General features: G+C 41.7%; 1 protein-coding gene across 1 annotated transcript in view; it reads left to right on the top strand.

Moving 5' to 3' along the window:
* csmd2 (CUB and Sushi multiple domains 2) overlaps positions 1–20,001 on the top strand; it is a 736,338-nt gene that overhangs the window by 468,745 nt on the left and 247,592 nt on the right. The window contains exon 30 of the mRNA XM_041212915.1: positions 10,704–10,828. Coding sequence (XP_041068849.1) covers positions 10,704–10,828 — 125 coding nt within the window. The remainder of the gene's footprint in view (positions 1–10,703; positions 10,829–20,001) is intronic.

Genomic DNA, 20,001 nt, shown 5'->3' with positions numbered 1-20,001 from the left:
ATGGTGGGTGCAGTAATTGGATTAGTTGTCCTGTCCTCCTGTCAATCACCCAAAGTCAACTGGATGGAAGAGGCATGTGGTAGATAGCGCCAAGCATGTATGCATCATAACCTGTGTCCTCAATAAAAGTTTAGTTTATTTGCACTAAACTGGCTCCTCCTACAAGTTTTTACCATTGGTGACGAGGGTAAAACAGACTTATGCTGCACACTTCACCCTGGTTACTGTGAGTAACACCAAAGTTGAGAAACAATTAATGATCATGCCATTGTTCAGGAGGATTGATCCGTATGATGCAGGTGCAGGAGATTGGAGTCAATATGTTGAGAGACTCAGTTTCTATTTCATTGTGAACGAAATTACGGTGAAGATAAACTTAGAGCTATCCTGCTGAGTGTGCGTGGAAGCAAAACGTATAATCTTATCAGAAACCTGATTGCCCCGAATGTGCCCAGCACCAAATCGTACAACGAGTTAGTGTAGCTTGTGATGTCACATTTTCAGCAAAAACCACCTGTAATTATGCAGCACTTCAACTTCAACATGAGAGTTCGTGTTTCAGGGGAATCTGTTGCTACCTTCGTGGCAAATCTGAAACAGCTGACTGAGCATTGTGTATTCGGAGATGCCTTGAATGATATGCTGCAGGACAGACTTGGTGACTGACAACGCCATACAGTGCCATTTGCTTGCTGAATTGGATATTGATTTCAAGCGCGCTCTGGAACTTTCTCTCACTGTGGAGAGTGCCGCAAAAGACACTCAATATTTGCATTATGTGAATAATGGAGCAGTGCACCATGTTAGACAGAAGCCTGCCATTGAGCATAACGCAAAAAGTGGCACAGCAGATTTTCAGTGCAATTCCCTTTCGAATGAACGTCGAGTCAGGAAGCCTAATTACAATGCATCAGCTGACAAGGTATGCATTTGCTACAGATATGGTGGGAATCAAGGAGCAGATGAATGCAGATTTAAAGAGGCAGAGTGCAACCATTGCTACAAGAAAGGACACCTGGCTAGGCAGTGCATAACAAAAAGAATAAACAAACAGCAAAGCAGAGAACAAATCTGACAGAGTCAACTGACACTGCAGAAGCTGATGCTGTTGATGTATACTCCCTGTATCGTGTGACTGCAGTTAAACATGGGCCCATTGCAGTGACAGCGCAGGTGAATGGCAAGCAACTGCAGATGGAGGTGGATACCGATGTTTCAGCTACTTGTTGGGGTGCACATGTTCAAGTACCTTAGTGAAGGGAATCAGCCATTGACAATGGAGTGCATGTCCACCAAACTGAGAACCTACACTGGAGAGCCTATTCATTTCAAAAGCATTGCTGCTGTCCCAGTCTGCTACGAACAGCAGACAGTCTGTCAGGAAGATAGAATAATTCTCAAGATGTTATTGGAATTTGTTCTAAAATAGTAGTATCTGTGTCTATGTGTCTCTGTGCATGTGAGAGAGACTTAATTGGATTAAAGGCAGCTGGTCTGAAGGCTTTGATGTAAACGTGGTAAACATGGGGGAAGTTTAGAATGTAAGGTGTAAAAAGGCATTTGCATTTTTAAATAAACCAGGCTAGGTTGTTTTCAAAGTAGGGGTGAAATGTCACCTAGCCAAGTGAAGTTTAGAAACAGTGTGTTTATTTTTCCCAAAGATTATTGGTAAAATTTAGTGCTAAGAGAGATGTTTATTATCAGAAAGATAAAGTCCAAAGACATAGTGAAACAATGGGAATTTGCATTCAAAGGTGAAGATATTCAATGTGTGTGTAAGGGTAGGCATTTTTAAGATCTAACAAGCATGAAAAACCTTCAGCATCTATGCCTCAAGCTGCTGTTTTCAAAGAACTGTAGTTAAGAAAACTCACTCTGAATCTGACTGGTTCAGGGTATTGTGTGTCACCTTGCCTGGGTCTTTTAAAATCTGTGTCTCACTGTTGCCTTAACGAAAGCATAACTGGGAGTCAGATTAAGTAGGGGATTTAAAAGTTATCGTAGTAGTAATTTGTTGATCTACGTAATATATGTTTAATCAAGTTTTGTAAAAACCTTTGCGACTTGGTAGCCTTATTACTATTGAATTCAAGGCACGCATCTCAAAATTTATACTAATTGCGAAACAAGTTGTGACAATTGTTGCAAGTTTCCCTTTCTGATTTGAGCAACTCAGCATTGACCATCAGCTGTGCCATAACACAGCCCAATTTCCTGTGATAGTCATAGAGAGGGGAGGGCCCAGTCTTTTGGGTCGAGATTGGCTGCAAAAAATAAAACTAGACAAGTCAGAAATATTCCATTTGAATTCCAATGGAATTCCAGAGCTCTTGAAAAAATATGATACTGTTTTTCAAGATGAATTGGGAAAACTGAATGGCATGTAAACTAAAATTTACATGGATCCCTAGACAATGCCATGTTTCATCAAGGCCAGGCTGGTACCTTATTCACTAAAGGAAAAAGTGGAAGCAGAGTTGTGTAGATTGGGAAATCTGAGAATAATTCAGCCTGTCCAGTTTCCTGAGTGTGACGCACCCATTGTCCCAGTTGTCAAGCTAGACCAGACCCATATGACTATATGGCAACCACAAACTGACAGTCAACAAAGCAACAAAGTTAGACAAATACCCTATTTCCAAATTCGATGACTTGTACGCCAAGTTAGCAGGAGCAAGTCGTGCACAGAGCTACACATGAGTCATGCTTATCAGCAGTTGGAATTGGACAGCATGTCAAGAGATTATGTGACAATCAATACGCACAAAGGCATCTACCAGTATGATTGCCTTTTGGAGTTTCATCCACATGTGCCATTTTTCAGTGAACCCTGGAGAGTCTCCTACAGGGACTTCCACATGTGGTTGTATATTTAGATGATGTCTCCATCACTGGATTGACCAAAGCTGAACATTTAGACAACCTTGAGGAAGTGCTGAAAATATTTATGGAAGCATTTGAAGTGAGAAAAAATGCACATTCCAAGCATCTGAGGTAACGTAACTGGGCCACAGAGTGGACGCAATAGGTCTACATCCTGTTGAAGACAAGGTCCAAGCCATTAAAGATGCACCATCACCCTGTAATGTGACAGAGCTCAAGTCATTCCCAGGGATGATAGATTATTATAGCCGTTTCTTACGTAATCTGTCCATTTTGCTTGCACCCCTCTACCTGTTGCTGAGGAAGAACCACCGCCGGCCCTGGGGTTCACAGCAAGAAAAAGCCTTTGCATCAGTGAAGAAACTGCTTCATTCATCTTGCTTGATGGTACTTTATGACCCAGCTGAAGAGCTAGTGCAGACGTGTGATGCTTCTTCCAATGGCATAGGAGCCGTACTGTCACATTAAATGGCGGACGAGTTAGAAAGGCCCATTTGCTACGTTCCAAAAACAATCTCCCTGGCTGAAAAGGGCTACTCCCAGCAGGGGAAAGTAGGACTGTTGGTTGTGTTTGGTGTTTCGCTTGTTCAGCAAAAAAAATATATTCCTCCTATAGGTTCAGCGAGAATCCAGCATTGGGCCCTGATGCGCACATTCATGTACTTCCCTGGCTTGCATATAGCCAATGCAGATGCATCTTCTGATACTGGGCAGCCCTGACAGCACACCTGTTCCACAAGAGTTATTAGTGTTAAATTTCTTGGATGCATCACCTGTATGCACTAAACAGATCAAGAATTGGATGAACAATAGACCCAGTGCTGTCAAAAGTTAAAGTCTTCAATAAGGCTGGCCTATTACCCTTGTGTCTGATGACCTGCGCTCCTTTTATTCCAAAAGCACTGAAGTGAGTTGCCAGGACGGAATCTCGCTGTGGCATCCCAGGGTCGTGGTCCCTTCCCAGGGCAGAGTGTTACTCTTGGCAGAGCTCCACAGCACACACCCAGGCACATCACGGGTGAAGATGTTGGCACATAGTTATGTCTGGTGGCCAGGAATAGATAGTGACATTAAGAACACGGCTAAACCCTGTTCCCTTTGCCAGCAACACCAGAAGCTACCTGCTTCAGCACCTCTTCACCCATGGGAATGGCCTGTCCATCCTTGGGTCAGATGCATATTGACAATGTGGGGCTGTTTCTAGGCACCATGTTCCTGTTACTCATCGATGCACATTCAAAGTGGCTCAATATCTATGAGGTAAAAATGCCAACTTCAGCTGCAACTATTGAGAAGCTGCACCACCCCTTTAGTATACATGGTTCGCCTGAGATTATTGTCTCTAACAATGGAACAGCTTACACTACCGTACAATTTCAGAGGTTCACAGAATTTCAGAGGTTCACAGACCTGAACAGCAGCCGGCTGATAAAGACAGCTCCCTGGCATTCTTCCTCAAGTGGCCTCGCCGAAAGAGCTGTCCAGACCTTTAAAACCGATATGAAGAAGTTGCCTGGAGGTACTTTGGAGTTTCGTCTTTTCAGATTTCTTCTGAGTTACTACACAACACCACAGACCACTACTGGCAACAAGCCGTCAGAGCTGCTGATGAAGCACCCCTTGCGTACGTGTCTGGATTTGGTGTTTCCAATTTGGAAGGGAGGGTGAGACAGAAACAGACTACTCAAAAACTGAACCACTAGCCACACAGTGATGCTTGTATGGTCAAAGTAGGCAACCCTATGTACATGCTTAACTTTGGAAGTGGAGCATGCTGGACTCCAGGAGCCATCGTTTCAGAAACTGGTCCATTGTCATTTCGAGTTCAAGTTGAGAACAAAGTAGTGCACAAACAACTGGATCACCTTCGAGCTACAGGAACATCTCAACGAATGCGCGATCAACTTGTGATTGATGTTTCGCTGCCAACCTCTGAAGTGTGTGGTCACCCTACAGCTGCTATTCCTGTCACATCCAACGAGTTGTTGAATACAGAACCACCCAGTTTCAGTGATGCACCTTTTTGTGCATCTCACGATCGTGTTGTTCCTGTTCCAGAACCTCCCTGAATAGGCCTGCATTGCTCTGACTGTTCCTGCAGAGCACCTTGGAGACTTCATTTGTAGCCATAGCCTACAGGTGATTTCCAAGGACACTAAGGGGCAGAATAACCCCCAAGTGATCACTTGGAGCTTGGCAGTCTATGGTTCTTTGTTTGCAAGGAAAGTTAAAGACAAGAAACAATACAAATGTTTTAGTTTTCAGACATGTTGTTGTAGTAAACAGGCAAGGAACTTAAAGGGGGAGGGAGTGTAGTAATTAGTTGTCCCTTCCTCCTGTCAATCAACCATAGCTCAATGCAATGGGGGAGGTTTCCGGTAGAGCGATGGCGCCAAGCGTGTAAGTATCATAATGTGTCCTCAATTAAAGTTAAGTTCATCTGCACTAAACTGATGGGCTCTGACAGTAATACTAAACTATTTTATTCATTGCTGAAGTGATTTTGAGATTTTAGTGATAATTACTTCTAATCAATGCTCTTTTTTTGCCAGCTGAACTTGTGGCTTCCAAAAGAGAATTTTTTTTTTTAACACAATGAGTTGTTATGATCTGAAAGAATGTTCGAGATAGACCCATTAGTAATTATTGAAAAGGAGTTGAATGTACACTTGAAAAGAAAATGCAGGGTAAGGGGAAAGAGCAGTGAGTGGGCCTAATTGGATAGACCTTTCAAGGAACCAGCACAGATATGATGGCCCTTCAGTGCTGGAGGATTCTTTGGTTCCCTTCCTGCCTCAGCTTAAAGGACTGAGCTTGTGACTTCAATCCTTGTAGGCCATTTCACTCTATAACCTGAGGCTCATATCCACAATTTTCTCAACTTGAAATTGTACTCACTCCAACTGCAGTAAGCACATTGACTCATTAATTAGGAATAAATATCCTACCTGTGATGGTAAACTACACCAATTTGAATAACGTGTAGTTACTGCACAATCTAAAGGGTCATTGGGGTCCCAAGAGAATGCACATTGCTGGCATAATTCCCAGTTTTAGGCTTGCCAATTAACTACTTTGATGACCTTACAGGGAATAGTTTGGAACTTGGTCCTGTGGTGCTTTAACTAGTGGTGTTGGATAAAGGTTTGGAGTATCTAACCATTAGATGTGGACCTTATTCTCTTGTGACCTTCTTTTGTGGAATTCTGTGACACTTTATTTGGTTATTAGGTTGATGTGGGAATGACGTTTAACCGTTTCCCCACCACTTGTGAAGATCTGCTCACATCTTGCAGTTCCTGGCTTTAAATTTTACACTTGTCTTTAAGTTAACAAATGCAGCTTCATTTGCTGGTAAATTCATGGTGTATATGATTTTCAGCCACCTGAAAATGGTACATTCGTTTGGTGAGTGTGGGGGATTGGGACAGGGGGGAATGACCATTGCACATGCATGAAAAGAATGACTTACTTCATTATTCCAATTCATAACAATTATTTGGCCCCAATTGAAACTGGCTAACATATCGAAACAAAATTTGCTGCTTGGCAAATTCTTTTCCATCCCCAACTTTGAGCGCTTTTTCCAAAATAAATATTGAACTCTTGAAGTTCTTTGTCCAAAAAATGTCTTACTGAATCCAAACTATAAAAGGGTTTCACTGTGCTCTCCTGTGATACAAATGTTCATTACCTTGAGTACCAATGTGGCGATTGAAATTACTTTTCCTTCTCCACTGTTGATCCTTAAACCGCAGTTAATGCTGTCAAAACTGAAGCAAAAAAGTTAAATTCCACTCATAGTTTATCAATTAATTAATATTCCAAGCCAAGGTCAACAGTAAATTTCTGACTTGAATCCTTTAAGGAAGTGGTGGCCAAGAGGAATGCTGAGCATTTATTAGAGCATGATATGAAGTTGTAATAATCATAGATTTACAGCACTGAAGGAGCTGGTGCATCATGTCTGTGCTGGCTCTTTGATAGAGAAGTCAGGCTTAGTTCCACACCTCTGCTTTTTCTTCATAACCTTCTAAAATCTACATCCTCATGGGCCTTCCCAACCCCATTCCAACCTTCTTTCTATAATCAGTTTTCAGCAATTTTTCAGGTCGTGTTTCAGATCCCAACAGCTCTGAATGAAGAAATTCTCCTCATCTTCCTTCTGGATCTTTTGCAATGATTTTAAATGGATGTCCACTGGGTTATTGACCCTTCTGCCACAAGGGACTAGTTTTTCTCTAGCTATTTTACCATAACCTCTCATCGCCCTGAGAACCTCTCAATGGACAATCCCATCCTCAATGATGGGGGAGTTCAGTATATCAATGCAAAAGACAAGGATGAAGCATTTGCAAACATCTGCAGCCAGAAATGCCAAGCAAAGCTCCATCTTGGCCTCCTCTTGAGGTCCCCACCATCACAGGTGCCAGTCTTCAGCCAGTTTGATTCACTCCATGTGATATCAAGAAATGGCTAAAGGCACTGAATACAGCAAAGGTAATGAACCTTGACAACATTCTGGCTGTGTTACTGAAGACTTGTGTTCCAGAATGTGAGCGCACCTAGTCAAGCTCCAGTACAGCTACAACTTTGGCATCTAACTGACAATGTGGAAAATTGCCCAGGTATGTCCTGCACACAAAAAACAGGACAAATCCAATCCAACCAATTAACGTCCCATCTGTCTACACCCAAGCACCAGCAACATTGATGCAATCAAGAGGCAGTTACGCAGCAATAACCTGCTGACCGATGCTCAGTTTGGGGTCTGCCAGGCCCACTCGCCTCCTGATCTCATTACTGCTTTGAGCCAAATATGGACAAAAAAATCTGAATTCCAGAGATGAGAGTGACTGCCCTTGATATCAAGGCAGAATTTGAAAAAGTCTGCCATCAAGGAACTCTAACAAAACTGAAGTTAATGGGAATCAGGTGGAAAACTCTTCACTGGTTGGAATAATACCTAGCACAAAGGAAGATAATTGTGATTGTTGGAGGTCAATCACCTCAGCCCCAGGACATCACTGCAGGTGTTCCTCAGGGTAGTGTCCTAGGCCCAAACATCTTTGGCTGCTTCATCAGTAATCTTTCTTCCAACATAAGGCCAGAAGTAGGATGTTCGCTGATGATTGCGCAATGTTCAGTACCATTCATGACTCCTCAGATACTGAGGAAGCAGTCTGTGCCAATATGCAGCAAGAACTGGACAACATTCAGGCTTGGGCTGATAATTAGCAAATATCATTCATGCCACACAAGTGCCAGGCACAGTCCATCTTCAATAAATGGGAATCTAACCATTTCTCCTTCGTGTTTGATAGCATTACTTTTGCTGAATCTCTCACCACCAACATCTTAGAGGTCACCATTCTGATCATCATTGACCAGAAGCTGAACTGGGCCAGCCATATAAATACTGTGGCTACAAGAACAGGTCAGAGATTGGAAATTATGTAGCGAGTGATTCACCTCCTGACTCCCCAAAGCCCGCCCTCAATCTACAAGGCACAAGTCAAGAGTCTCTCCACTTGCCTGGACGAATGCAACTCCAACAATACTCAAGACGCTCAACACCATCCAGGACAAAGCAGCCCACTTAACTGGCTCCTCATCCCACGACCTTAAATAGTCACTCCTTCCACCACCAGCACACAATGGCGACGGTGTGTATTACCTACAAGATGTGCTGCACCAACTCACTGAGGCTCCTTCAGCAGTAAACAAACCCATGACCTCTACCACAAGAGCAGTCACCTCCACCTCCATGTTCCCCTCTAACTCACACACCATCCTGATTTGGAGCTATATCACCGTTTCTTTACTGTAATTTGATCAAAATCCTGGAACACCCTCCCGAACAATGCTGTAGGCACACCTACACCACATGGACTGCAACAGTTCAAAAAGCGTGGCTCACTATGACCTTTCCAAGAGCAATTAGGGATGGGTCATAAATGCCATTGGACAATTGGATATCCTTGCCATTGATGCTCATATCATGAATGATTAAAAGAAGTACAACTCTGTTGAAAGCCTTCTGAATGTCCATATATACGAAACATCTATAACTCTGCTAAATGTTAAGATAAAGAAAACACATTTACCCTCACAGCTTTCATATAAGCAAATACAGACAAAAGACCTGCTCACTGTTCCCCTATCCCCAACCACCAACCCCTGTCCTCCCCATTCCTCATGTGGAATCTCTCGTCTCTTGATTCTTTACTAATCTGTTCTTCAAGGAATCTCCAAGAGACTGACGTTCACTAGAGGCAACACAAAAGGTGAACTTGTTCTTTTGCTATCCACTATCCTCCCTTCAATCTTGATGGACCATCAAAAAATACTGAAACCCCAGGTGCATGAAACAGTGGTCTGTTCTGCCTTCCTTATTGCATAGTAAACAATTGCCATAAGGAGATCAGCAAGAATGTTGTATCACTGGGTTTCTAAAGTTTGAGACTTAGCCATTTAAGTAATATTTCAGTCGAGTCTACCAGGTTGATCCTTTTTACAGATTGAGATTTCCAGATGATCAAAGAACTTGGAACTGAAATAGCTTAATGCATGTGTAGGATTAAACAGATACTGTTTGTAGGAGACATGAAGCAATTTCCAAGTTATTTGTTTTCTCATGTACAGATTGCAACCTTTCTTTTTAAAGTGCTGCTCCTTTCCTGTAATGTTCAGGTTAGGTACATAGATCGATTTCAAGAACATGTAATTTGTGCACAGCCTTCTCTGCCTATGAGTTTCAACTTTATCAGAAACAGCACCCAGGGGCAAAAATCAGAGCTCAACAAGCTGCAAGCTCCTGAAGCTGACTGACCTCCACTGAGAAAATGCTTCAGTATCTCAGGATAAGCTGCAAAGCAATATTGTAGATGTTTTTGTTCCAGCCTGCAATGCTGGACAGAAAATAAAATGATCACTGTCAGAGATTTTGGCTGCTAAGATACAACACCTTGGAAGTTAAATTATTTATAATACATTCTGTAAATAGAAGGAAAATCATGCTGACCCTACAGTCACAATTCCTACTGTATTAATTGCAATTATAACTTGAGAAGCAAGATTGTAATAGTATTGCGTCTGAATTAAATGTACTTTTTAAAAACTTTTTTTGTTTTATTTATGGTGATGAGCTGCCTGCTTGAACCGCTGCAGTCCATGTGATGCAGGTGTTGTTAGGGAAGGAATTCCAGGACTTTGACCCAGTGACAGTGAAAGAATAGTGATACATTTCCAAAGCAGGATGGTGTGCCGTTTAGATGGGAACTTGCAGGTCGTGGTGCTCCCATGCATCGGTTGCCCTTGTCCTTCTAGGCAATAGAGGTTGTGGTTTGGAAGGTGCTGTCAATGGAGGCTTGATGAGCTGCTGTCATGTATCTTGTATATGGTACACACTGCTGCCACCATACGCTGGTGGGAGAGGGAGTAAATGGACTGTAGCAGTTCAAGAAGGTGGCTCACACATTCTCAATGGCAATTAGGGATGGACACAAATGGTGGCCCTGCCAGTGATGCTTGCATCCCATGAGTCCGAAAAAAACATTTCATGCCATAGGACATGCACATTATCCATTGTGTGAAAGAAAGTATCTGGAAGTCATCCACATCATGCCAGTGAGGTTAAAAGATCAATATTGACTTAATTTGCACAAACAGCATTTTCTTATGGGACATTTTGGACCTCTTATTCCATGAGCTGTAAAGAGTTTACAGCCACCTATAAGGACATTAATTATCTTGCTGCAAGATTCACATACCTATTCACATTCAACCTTAATGAAGCCAGTTCATCATTTTCTTTTCAGTACCTTGTGGAGGAAATCTCACCGAGCGAAAGGGCACAATTCTATCACCGGGTTTCCCTGATCCTTACCAGAACAGCCTGAATTGTTTATGGAAAATCACAGTCCCTGAAGGAGCTGGCATACAGGTATCTTATTAGTACTGAGCAAAAGGCAAATGACAATTGATTTCAAATGTGTCATGAAGAATCTGTCAACTGGTTTAAAAATATAGAAACCATCAAAGTCTAAGTCCTGCACTGAAATACTCCCATTAAATGTTTGCAGAATATTACAAAGTACTTACAGTACAGAAACAGGTTTTTCAGCCTACCAGACCGAGGCCTGTGTTTAGGCTTTGCTCAAACTTTTCCCTCTTTGCGTAAACCCCATCAACATATCGTCCTTTTGCTTTCTCGCTCATGTGCTTGTCTAGCTAGCTCTCAAATAAACCTAATTTTTATGTGTCTCAACTACCCCCTGTGGTAGCAAGTTCCATGTTCTAAACACTCTCTGGGTAAAGATGTTTGAATTCCTTTTTGAATTTATTATTGACTATCTTATATTTATGGCCTATAAAGAGAAAATCCTAGAAATACTCATCAGGTCAGGCAGCATCTGTGGAGAGAGAAACAAAGTTAACATTTTAGGGTAATTTGTTTTTTTAATCAAAACCGGAAAAATAGTTAGTGATGCAACAGATTTTAAGCAAATACAGAGGCATAGAAAAGGAGAAAGAACTAAACGGAAGGTCTGTGACAGGGTGGGGGGCAGGAGTGATTAAATGACAAAAGGATTGATGATGCAAGGCAAAAGGGGATGGTAATATGACAAGTAAAGAAACAAAAGATGGGTGTAGAGGAGATGTTGTTGAGAATACCAAAATCATTACCAACGTTTGCTGCACAAACAAAGGGTCCTTACACCTGCAGTTGTGGGATACATGCTATATTAGTTGTTCCAGCTTTATTCATCTCCCTCTCTCATCACTTATTCCAGTATGTTCATAACTGTATCAGGATCATTTCCTGTTCTCACCACAAGTTCAAATATATCATTAACTTTGCTTCTGATTTCCACTTTTCCCTCACCTTCATGTTGATAAATCTCTGGCTTTTCCTTTCCCATCCTCAGTCTCTCCGTCTCCATTTCTAGGGACATGTTATTCCCTCATATCCACTACAAGCCCATTATTTCTGGTATTCCGTGCTTTTATTTCAGATTTCCAACATCCGTAGTATTTTGCTTTTTATGTCATATTTATGGCCCCTTGTTTTGATTTCACCCACAAGTGGAAATAACTTCTCTGTTATGTGTATCCTATCAAATTCTTTCCTAATCTGAAAAGCTCTATCACATCATTGTTCAGTGTTCTCTTTTCTACACAATAGACCCCCAAACTGTTCAATCTTTCCCAATATGTATAACCTCTCAATTCTGTTATCATTGCAGTCTTTTTTTGCACCTGCTCCAGTGCCTTTGTATAATACGAAGTCCAGAATTGTTTATTGTACTCCAAATGTGGTATTACAAAGGTTCTGTACAAGTTTAGGATAAATGTTCTACTTTTTCACCCTACCCTTCTGAAAATGAATAACAATGCTTTGTTTGCTCTTTTAATGGCTTTGTTAATCTGTGTCATTCATTTTAATAATTTGTGTATCTGTACTTCCCGATTTTCCTGTTCCTCTACCCAAATTAGACATTTATATTCTAAGGAGTATGTGGCCTTATTCTTCCTACAAAAATGTGCTATCTCATACTTAACTGTATTTTCAATTATATGCCCATCCCTTTTTTTTATTCATTCATGGGATGTGTGCATCACTGACTAGGTCAGCATTAGTGTCTTCCTGTCTCTTGTCACAGTCTTCATCTGTATTAGCTACAGCCTCTAAATATGTTGTATTTTGCAAATTTGATAGTTGTACTCCTGATTCCTGAATCCAAATAATTTAGTTAAATGGTGAATAACAATGGTCCCTATACCGATTCTTGTAGAGTATTACTTCACACCCTTTGCCAATCTGAGCAACTACCTTAACTAACCCCTCCTGTCTGTGCTCTGTTTTGTAGCCAGCTTGCTTTCCATTCTGCTACTTGTCTCCTGAATCCACAAGTGCTGACCTTAATCGTGAAAATTCTACGTGGTACCATATCAAAGACCTTTCCATTAGTTCTTCAAAGAATTCAGTAGGGTTGGTCAAGCATGGCTTTCTCTTTTGGCATCCATGCTGACCACTCTTCATTTATGGTTTCTGGATGTTTTTCTGTTACACATATGAGTAAGGATTCCATTATCTTTCCTACCACCAATGTTAAGCTAATTGGTCTGTAATTCCCTGGAAATGTTCTGTCACCCCTTTTGTACATAGGAGTCTCATTTACTGTCCACCAATCCCTTGGCACTGTTCCCTTTTCTGATTAAATTTTATACATATGTGATGGTGTCTTTACTGTCTATTTCCTAATGCCTTTTAATACAATTGGATGCATATCGCAACCACATGTGGTTCCAAGTATAGGATTATGCTTTAAAACAAAATATTAGCCATTCCCCTTCTATCTAGTGCCTCAATGAGATTATCCAGTGTGTAAATGAACTGACACGCAGATCAGGGATATCCCAACTTCACTTCCATTTCAGGGCTGAAGTAGCTGAGCTGTCAAAACAGTGATATAAGCAGCACTGCTGCCTCAATGTCTCTAGGTTAGAGAAGGGAAAATTGGGGGAAGATCTATCACAAATAACACTGTGACTCTAAGTATTTTGCTGACTTGTATGACCTTCAAAACAGCAACACTGATACTGAGTGCTGCAGGGTAGCCATCTCCTTTGGTTATTCTGAACTAGGCAGAATGTAGTTAATATATATGTATCTATTTGGGTGCAATTGGAAATTAAAATTTGGCTTTGGCTCCATCTGTATTTTGTATCCAATTCCATTGCTGAGTAATTATTAGGGCAATGTGCTACAGTGGCATCATCCAAAATCCTGAAGGTCATAAAGCTGTCAATGATGTGGGGAATTTTGTGTGGTACCTCCTCTGTTATAGTAGAGCCCAGAAGGAATTGTGTGTAAGTTTTAACGCCCTTTACTCGATTAATTATCTCAGGCATAGGGAGGAACAAAATGAGACCAAGCGTCAGTTTTGCTGCAGGTTTTAACTTCTTGACATAATTTAATTAATTGTTGAGAGTGCAAGTCATGCAATGTGGTGACCTAACAGAACTGTAAACTGGTGAAATGGGTCTGGCCAGAAAAAAGGGGCTGATTCAACTTGATTAAACAGCCAGAGTAATGCAACTGAAGACATGGGCCAGAATATTGCTGTCGGCGTCTGGAGGGCGGGCCCGACATGTAAAATGACGCAAGATGATGTTGGGCGTGCGTCCCAATGTCATCATGTGTCATTTCAATATTGCATTCGGCAGGTGTGCATTGAAGGCGGCTGTGCACCCACCGAAATGTCAAAGACCTATTGAGGCCATTAAGAAAGTAATTTACCTCATTAACAATGCTGCCCATCCAACCTTAAGGTTGGCGGGTAGGCGAAGAGCCCAAACGGCCTTCATGTTTTCCAGGAAACCTCCTCCACAGGCGGGATGAGCTTTCTTGAAGGTTTTATAAAATTAATAAATAAGTTTGGTAAATTTGACAAACATGTCCCAGCTCATGTGACACTGTTACATGAGGGGACATGTTTAAATAATTTTTTTACTTGAATTTTTAAAAACTGTTATTGTCTATTCAACCTCCGTGCCTCAGGGAGATTGCTGCACTCTTTTGCGCGCATGTGCGATGCCTCCCCCTGCCCACACAGATAGCCCTGAGCGCTACAGAACATGTATTACAATGGGCAGGCCTTAATTGGCCCACCCACATAAAATGCTGGAGCGCGGCCGATTGTGGGCGGCAATCGGCTCTGTGCCTGCCCCCGTCCGCTCCTGCCCAGCCCGCCCAACATAGGTAAGATTCAGCCCATGTTATCACTTCCATAGTGAAAATTCAGAAGTTAGTTCCAAATGCATCAATGCACCATTGTAATCTAATATGGCCCTGCCTCAAATCCTACAACTGCAGTAATTCAAATCCTGTTCATGGGATGTTTCAAGTATTTTTTATTTAAACTCATCATCTCATTTTGCAGTTTATAAATTGCCTTGTAAGATATTTTGCATGCACTACAACACCCAATTTAACGGGAGTAAATAAAATGGATGTAGGTATTTATGTTTCCTTTTCTAACATTTGGATATTCAGACAAGTTGAGTCAGCCATATAATTACTACCACATCAATTTCCATTGAATATTCTCAGTATGTTGGAGCCTTGTTGCTGAATTGTCCTATTGTTGCAGCAGACTTCCTCTTGTAATCAATTTCATCGCATGCCCTTGACACAAATTTTGTTACTGCCAAAAGCACAGCTCAAGTTACTGATAAAAACTGAGTTTGTAATAACAAGATTTGACTGTTCATATTCTAGAGTTTGCAGGAGTCCTCAATTACTGAAAGAATGCTCACCCTTCTCAATTTAATGTTGAACATCACTTCCAATTAAATCCATTTTTTAAGCTTTTCACAGATAGTGCTGCTGCTGGTATTGCCAGGTTTCTAAACATTTGAAGGGTATGGAGCTTTTTGACTATATCCTCACCATTTTGTTATCACTAGGGGTACTGTGATATATTAGGAATTCAACACTGATGGTGGATAGCTCAGGCTATAATGAATGATCCAATAGATTCTGGAAAGGAAATATTACAAATTTGGGGCTACAGTAGATATTGTCCCAGGTTCAATATCAAACTGCTTCCCTTAAAATATTGTGCCACTTCTGACCAAATTAGTTATTTCAGATAACCCAGTTTGAATATTTTCCCAATGAGTCAGGAGTATTTATGTTAGTGCCATTAATTTTGGGTAATTGCACATAGTAATGCCAACAATCCAGTAAACAGGTGTGTTAATTTGTCTATATTCTAGAATATTAAAGATGTTTAATTTACATATCAAAAAGTAGATGTGCAATTCCTCACCTTCCATGAAAATAATAATCTCCTCACCCAATGCTATTAACATATGTGACTGGATTTTATGGGGCACCATGTTTACTGCCCCTCCCCAACTAAAACATTGGTTGGATGCCCGTTCATGAAAAGGTTTGTTGCCCTCAGCCATTTTACATTTGGCGAGGTGCTAGTTGGCTCAGGGTGAGACTTCCGTCCCCATCTGGGGAGCAAGTCCCAGCTCACAGAGCTGTTGGCCATTCTGATTGGCCAACAGCTTTGTAATCCCAGCAGCGCCAGCTTTGAGTAATGGTCACTGCTGGGGCTACGTTTAGAACCTGAAGAAGAGGAAGTATGGAAGCCAGGCTGAAAGCAAGTCTGAGGTATCGGTGGGGCCTGGCTGGCAGACCAAAGTGAGGGGGGTTAGAGAGGTGGGGTGCTGGGTTTGTGAGGCCAGGGTGAGGAGGTTAAGGGGCTGGGGAATGATCTTGTGGGGGTGGGGGTGAGAGAGCGGATCCATTGGTTACAGAGGAACCCCCAAAAGAGGTCCCGCTCCCTTCTTTCCCAACATCAGCTCACCCAGTAAAACCTGCTGGGCTACCCATGTGGCACAGGCCTCCTCATGCCGCAGGTAAAATAGGGGCGGGGCTGGGATAAGGCACTTAAAGTGGTCATTAACTGGCCACTTAAAGGTCTCAATGGGCCCATGGGCGAGCGGTCCACTGAGGCCGCCACTGCACCTCCCCCCCCACATAAAATGCGAAACAGGTCAGGGGTGGGCAGGAAGCTGGCAGGCAGGCCACCCCTTGCCTTCAAATATATTGATGGAGGGCCTTAAAACCCAGCCCATGGAGTAGACTGCTGGGTGAGACAAGAGAGGCAATAACCTTTAGAATCATTTAAGAAGCAGTTGGATGTGGTGAAGGGGAGATTGCAGATTCTCTCAGGTGGATGAACTAAGATAGAAAAATGAATTTTGTCATTCATTGTTGCCTTATGAGAACTGAAACCAGAAGCAATTGTTTGCCTCTATGGCTTTTGATGTGATCTTTGGTAATCTCTGAACTGCTATGATCTGTGGGATGAACAGTTATTTGTACATTTTGGATGTTTATTACCAAAAAATTGAGAATGAAAGAACTGCATCTCAATTTTTTCCATATTACATTTGCAAATTTATGAACAAACAAATCTGGAAAAGCTCTGTGGAAATTTGTCTTTCATCTACCTACACTACACAGTAAAAGGAAATTAAAATAAAATGAAACTGTTGTGATGGCAATCTCCCAACTCGAACAATAATCCCTGCACACGCTCAAAATGCAATCCATAAAAACCACTTTAAAATAAAAAAGAAGCACAGTCCTTTCTAAATGACCATCATATAATTTAAATACATACAATGCAAGGTAGCCTGGAATGGCAATTTCAGAAATGTTAAAAGCAGGAAAAAGTGTGCTGTGTATTTATGAGAAGTAGCTGCATTTCAGAGAATAGGAAATGAAAGGCTGCTGTAAGGCTGCTTCCTGAGAAGTCTGAGCCTTTTGGTTAAGGCTCTTGGGTCGCCTGTCCTGCTCACATACCCTGTCACTGAAATGGATGTGGCTAACAGCCACTTTAAGAATATCTAATGAACACTCGAAGCAGAACATCAGAGGCTCTTCCCTGACACACCATTGCACTCTGAACCACTGATGTTAAATACATGCCAGGTTGCTCAGGAAATGAACATTTATCTGTTATAGACATGAGAGGGAATGAAAAGATAAGTCATGTTTTAAAAAATACATTAATTTGTTCACAATTATTGAGATCAATTCTAATCTAATTTTCATAATCATTGACCCTGCTCCACATGATAAACTTTGCACAGTAATTACAGATTCATTATCTGTTCCAGGAGTTTAGCATGCTGAATTCTTAATGAAGCAATGTAGGCATACAGTTTATGAAATCAATATTTTTACTCCTGTAGAGGAGGGCCAGTGCAGTTACTTCAGCTAAATTAATCATTATTCTTTAAAGAAATAAATTAATTTATGCACAGAGCAATCAGATGTAAAAAAAAATCAAATTCAGGCCAAACATCAACTCAGCGCTATAGCTTAATCTTATTTTGTTTAAAAATTTTATTAAAGAAAATTAGAATTATGGCCTAATTAACATTTTTTTAATAAAAGCATAATTTATTCAGGTTCTGTGTTGGCTTTGTGGTGCCTCTTCATTGAGCTCTGGTCGCGCTCTGAAGTTATCCCCAAAGGCATTCTCGGGTTTGCTTTTCCTTGATGTGAAGCAAAGTATTCCTGTGCTGCTTCCTCTTCTCTCCAACAGCCTCCTGAAGGCAGTAACTCTTGTTGGGCAGGATTCCACCAGCCTTTATTACCCTCCAGTACTTTGCCCAAATGGCGATTTATCATGTGTGAGATATAACGAGTACCAGGACAATATTCAGCTTTCAAGACATCACATGTCTGCCCAATTTCCCAGCATCCATTCTTTCCAGAAGAAGTTATTGGTAGCCATCAGGATGTAAATCTGGCTGATGCCCCACATCTCCACCCCAATCTTCACCCTACCTGCCCATCTACCCGCCCATCCCAGCCACTAGGTAGTAAACTTAGTTATTCATGATTTCAGTGTTCACACAGCTGAGATCACTTAACTCAGCACAGACACAGGATTGAATCTGGAATGTCTCTTTCTTCACGGCCACTTGAGGGGAATCTAAAAGAGTCACACAATTATCAAGTATAAAACTGTAGCTCTGGCAATTCTATTTACTGTCTCACTGTCAATATAGAAATTTTTTGGCGATTGTGCTTCCAAGAGGTGATTTATCTACAGCCTTCAGGGTTGTATCATTGATAGTTATAGCAGGTGGGGTGTAGTCAGAATTTGGTGGTGGTTGGTGGAGTATCATGGTCACCCTTAAGCTGATGGTTAACCCAGTCATTGGCTGCTTTTAAAGGACAGCCCCTGATCCTTAGAAGGCCGTGCTCACAGTGTGACATGAGGACACAGTCATCGGCAAGCAACAATTCCCTTATCATCATCTCTGATGTCTTAGTTGAGGGTTTTAGTCATTTTAGGTTGAAGAGATTGTCATCTGTTCTGAATTGGATGTACATTCCATCAGCATTTCTATCAAATTCCCTAGAAAGCATGGCAGCAAAGAATACCTTGAAGATCACAAAGGCCATAACACACCGCTGCTTCATACCACTTGCTACATCAAAGAGGTCAGTATATTCACTGCAGCCAGCATCTCTGGCTGTCATTCCATTGTGGAACTGTGTTATCAGATTTATAGCTCTATCAGGACAACCAAGTTTGGCTAAGACTTTCCACAATATCAATCTGTTTACTGTGTCAAAGGCTTTCATCATGTCAACAAGAGCACATTAGAGTCCCATCTGTTGTTTGTGGCATATTTCTTTTTATTTGCCGAAGGGTTAAGATCATGTCACAGGCGCCTCTGCCTTTCTTGAACCCACTTTGACTTTCTGGCCAGTACACATTCTACGATGTGGCTTGCTAGTTTGCTGAGTAGAAATTTTGCTTGAATCTTAGAAGCAGTGAAATTCCTTTGCACAGATTTTTGTCCTTTTCCTTTATACAAGAGAACAATCATGGCACCCTTGAACCTCTGAGCAGTGGTTTGTTGATCCCACAGTCTCACCTGCAATATACTGTATTGTGTGAATGAATACTAAAGGAGTGCATTTTGGGAAATAAAGGGATGTGTGTGAAGCAATCAGTAAGATGTGCACACAGGAAACACCAGCACATGGGTTAATTACATTGGAGATGAATTACACTCTGACTCACTCAGAGACACACATCTGTCCCTGGTGGTTTAACAAGTCAGGAGAAGTGGAGATGTGGCCAACTACAGTGGATGACCTGCAGCACCTTCTGTACCTGTGCCGATGAACATTACAGCTACCTACACAGCTGTGCAGCAATGCTTTCTGTACCAGTAAGGGAGTAACCATTTGCTTTGCGATATCTGTCATGGCAGCTCTTTTTGTGCATTTGAAAAGTGTGGTTGGAGATAGGCGTACTCCCTCACATGTGGGGACACCAGCTTGCATGCTATCCTCATTTGGTTTGGTCTGAGAACCGATGCAATTACTTGGGCATGGCTGCTGCTGTGCACAAGCAGCTATGTGGAGCCACAAGTAAGAGCTGGATCAGTGTTGTGGGACAGGTGCAGTTATCCATCCAGCTATGAAGTAGAATGCAGCTGACTCCTGCAGCAAGGTCTGCCCATGTGGATACACGCCCCTGATGATAAGTAAGGCTATGG

The sequence above is a fragment of the Carcharodon carcharias genome, chromosome 19, assembly GCF_017639515.1.
Source record: "Carcharodon carcharias isolate sCarCar2 chromosome 19, sCarCar2.pri, whole genome shotgun sequence".
In the NCBI taxonomy this organism is placed as follows: Eukaryota; Metazoa; Chordata; class Chondrichthyes; order Lamniformes; family Lamnidae; genus Carcharodon; species Carcharodon carcharias.
Note: the sequence above shows the minus strand (reverse complement) of the source record. Positions and strands in the feature narration are given on the sequence as shown.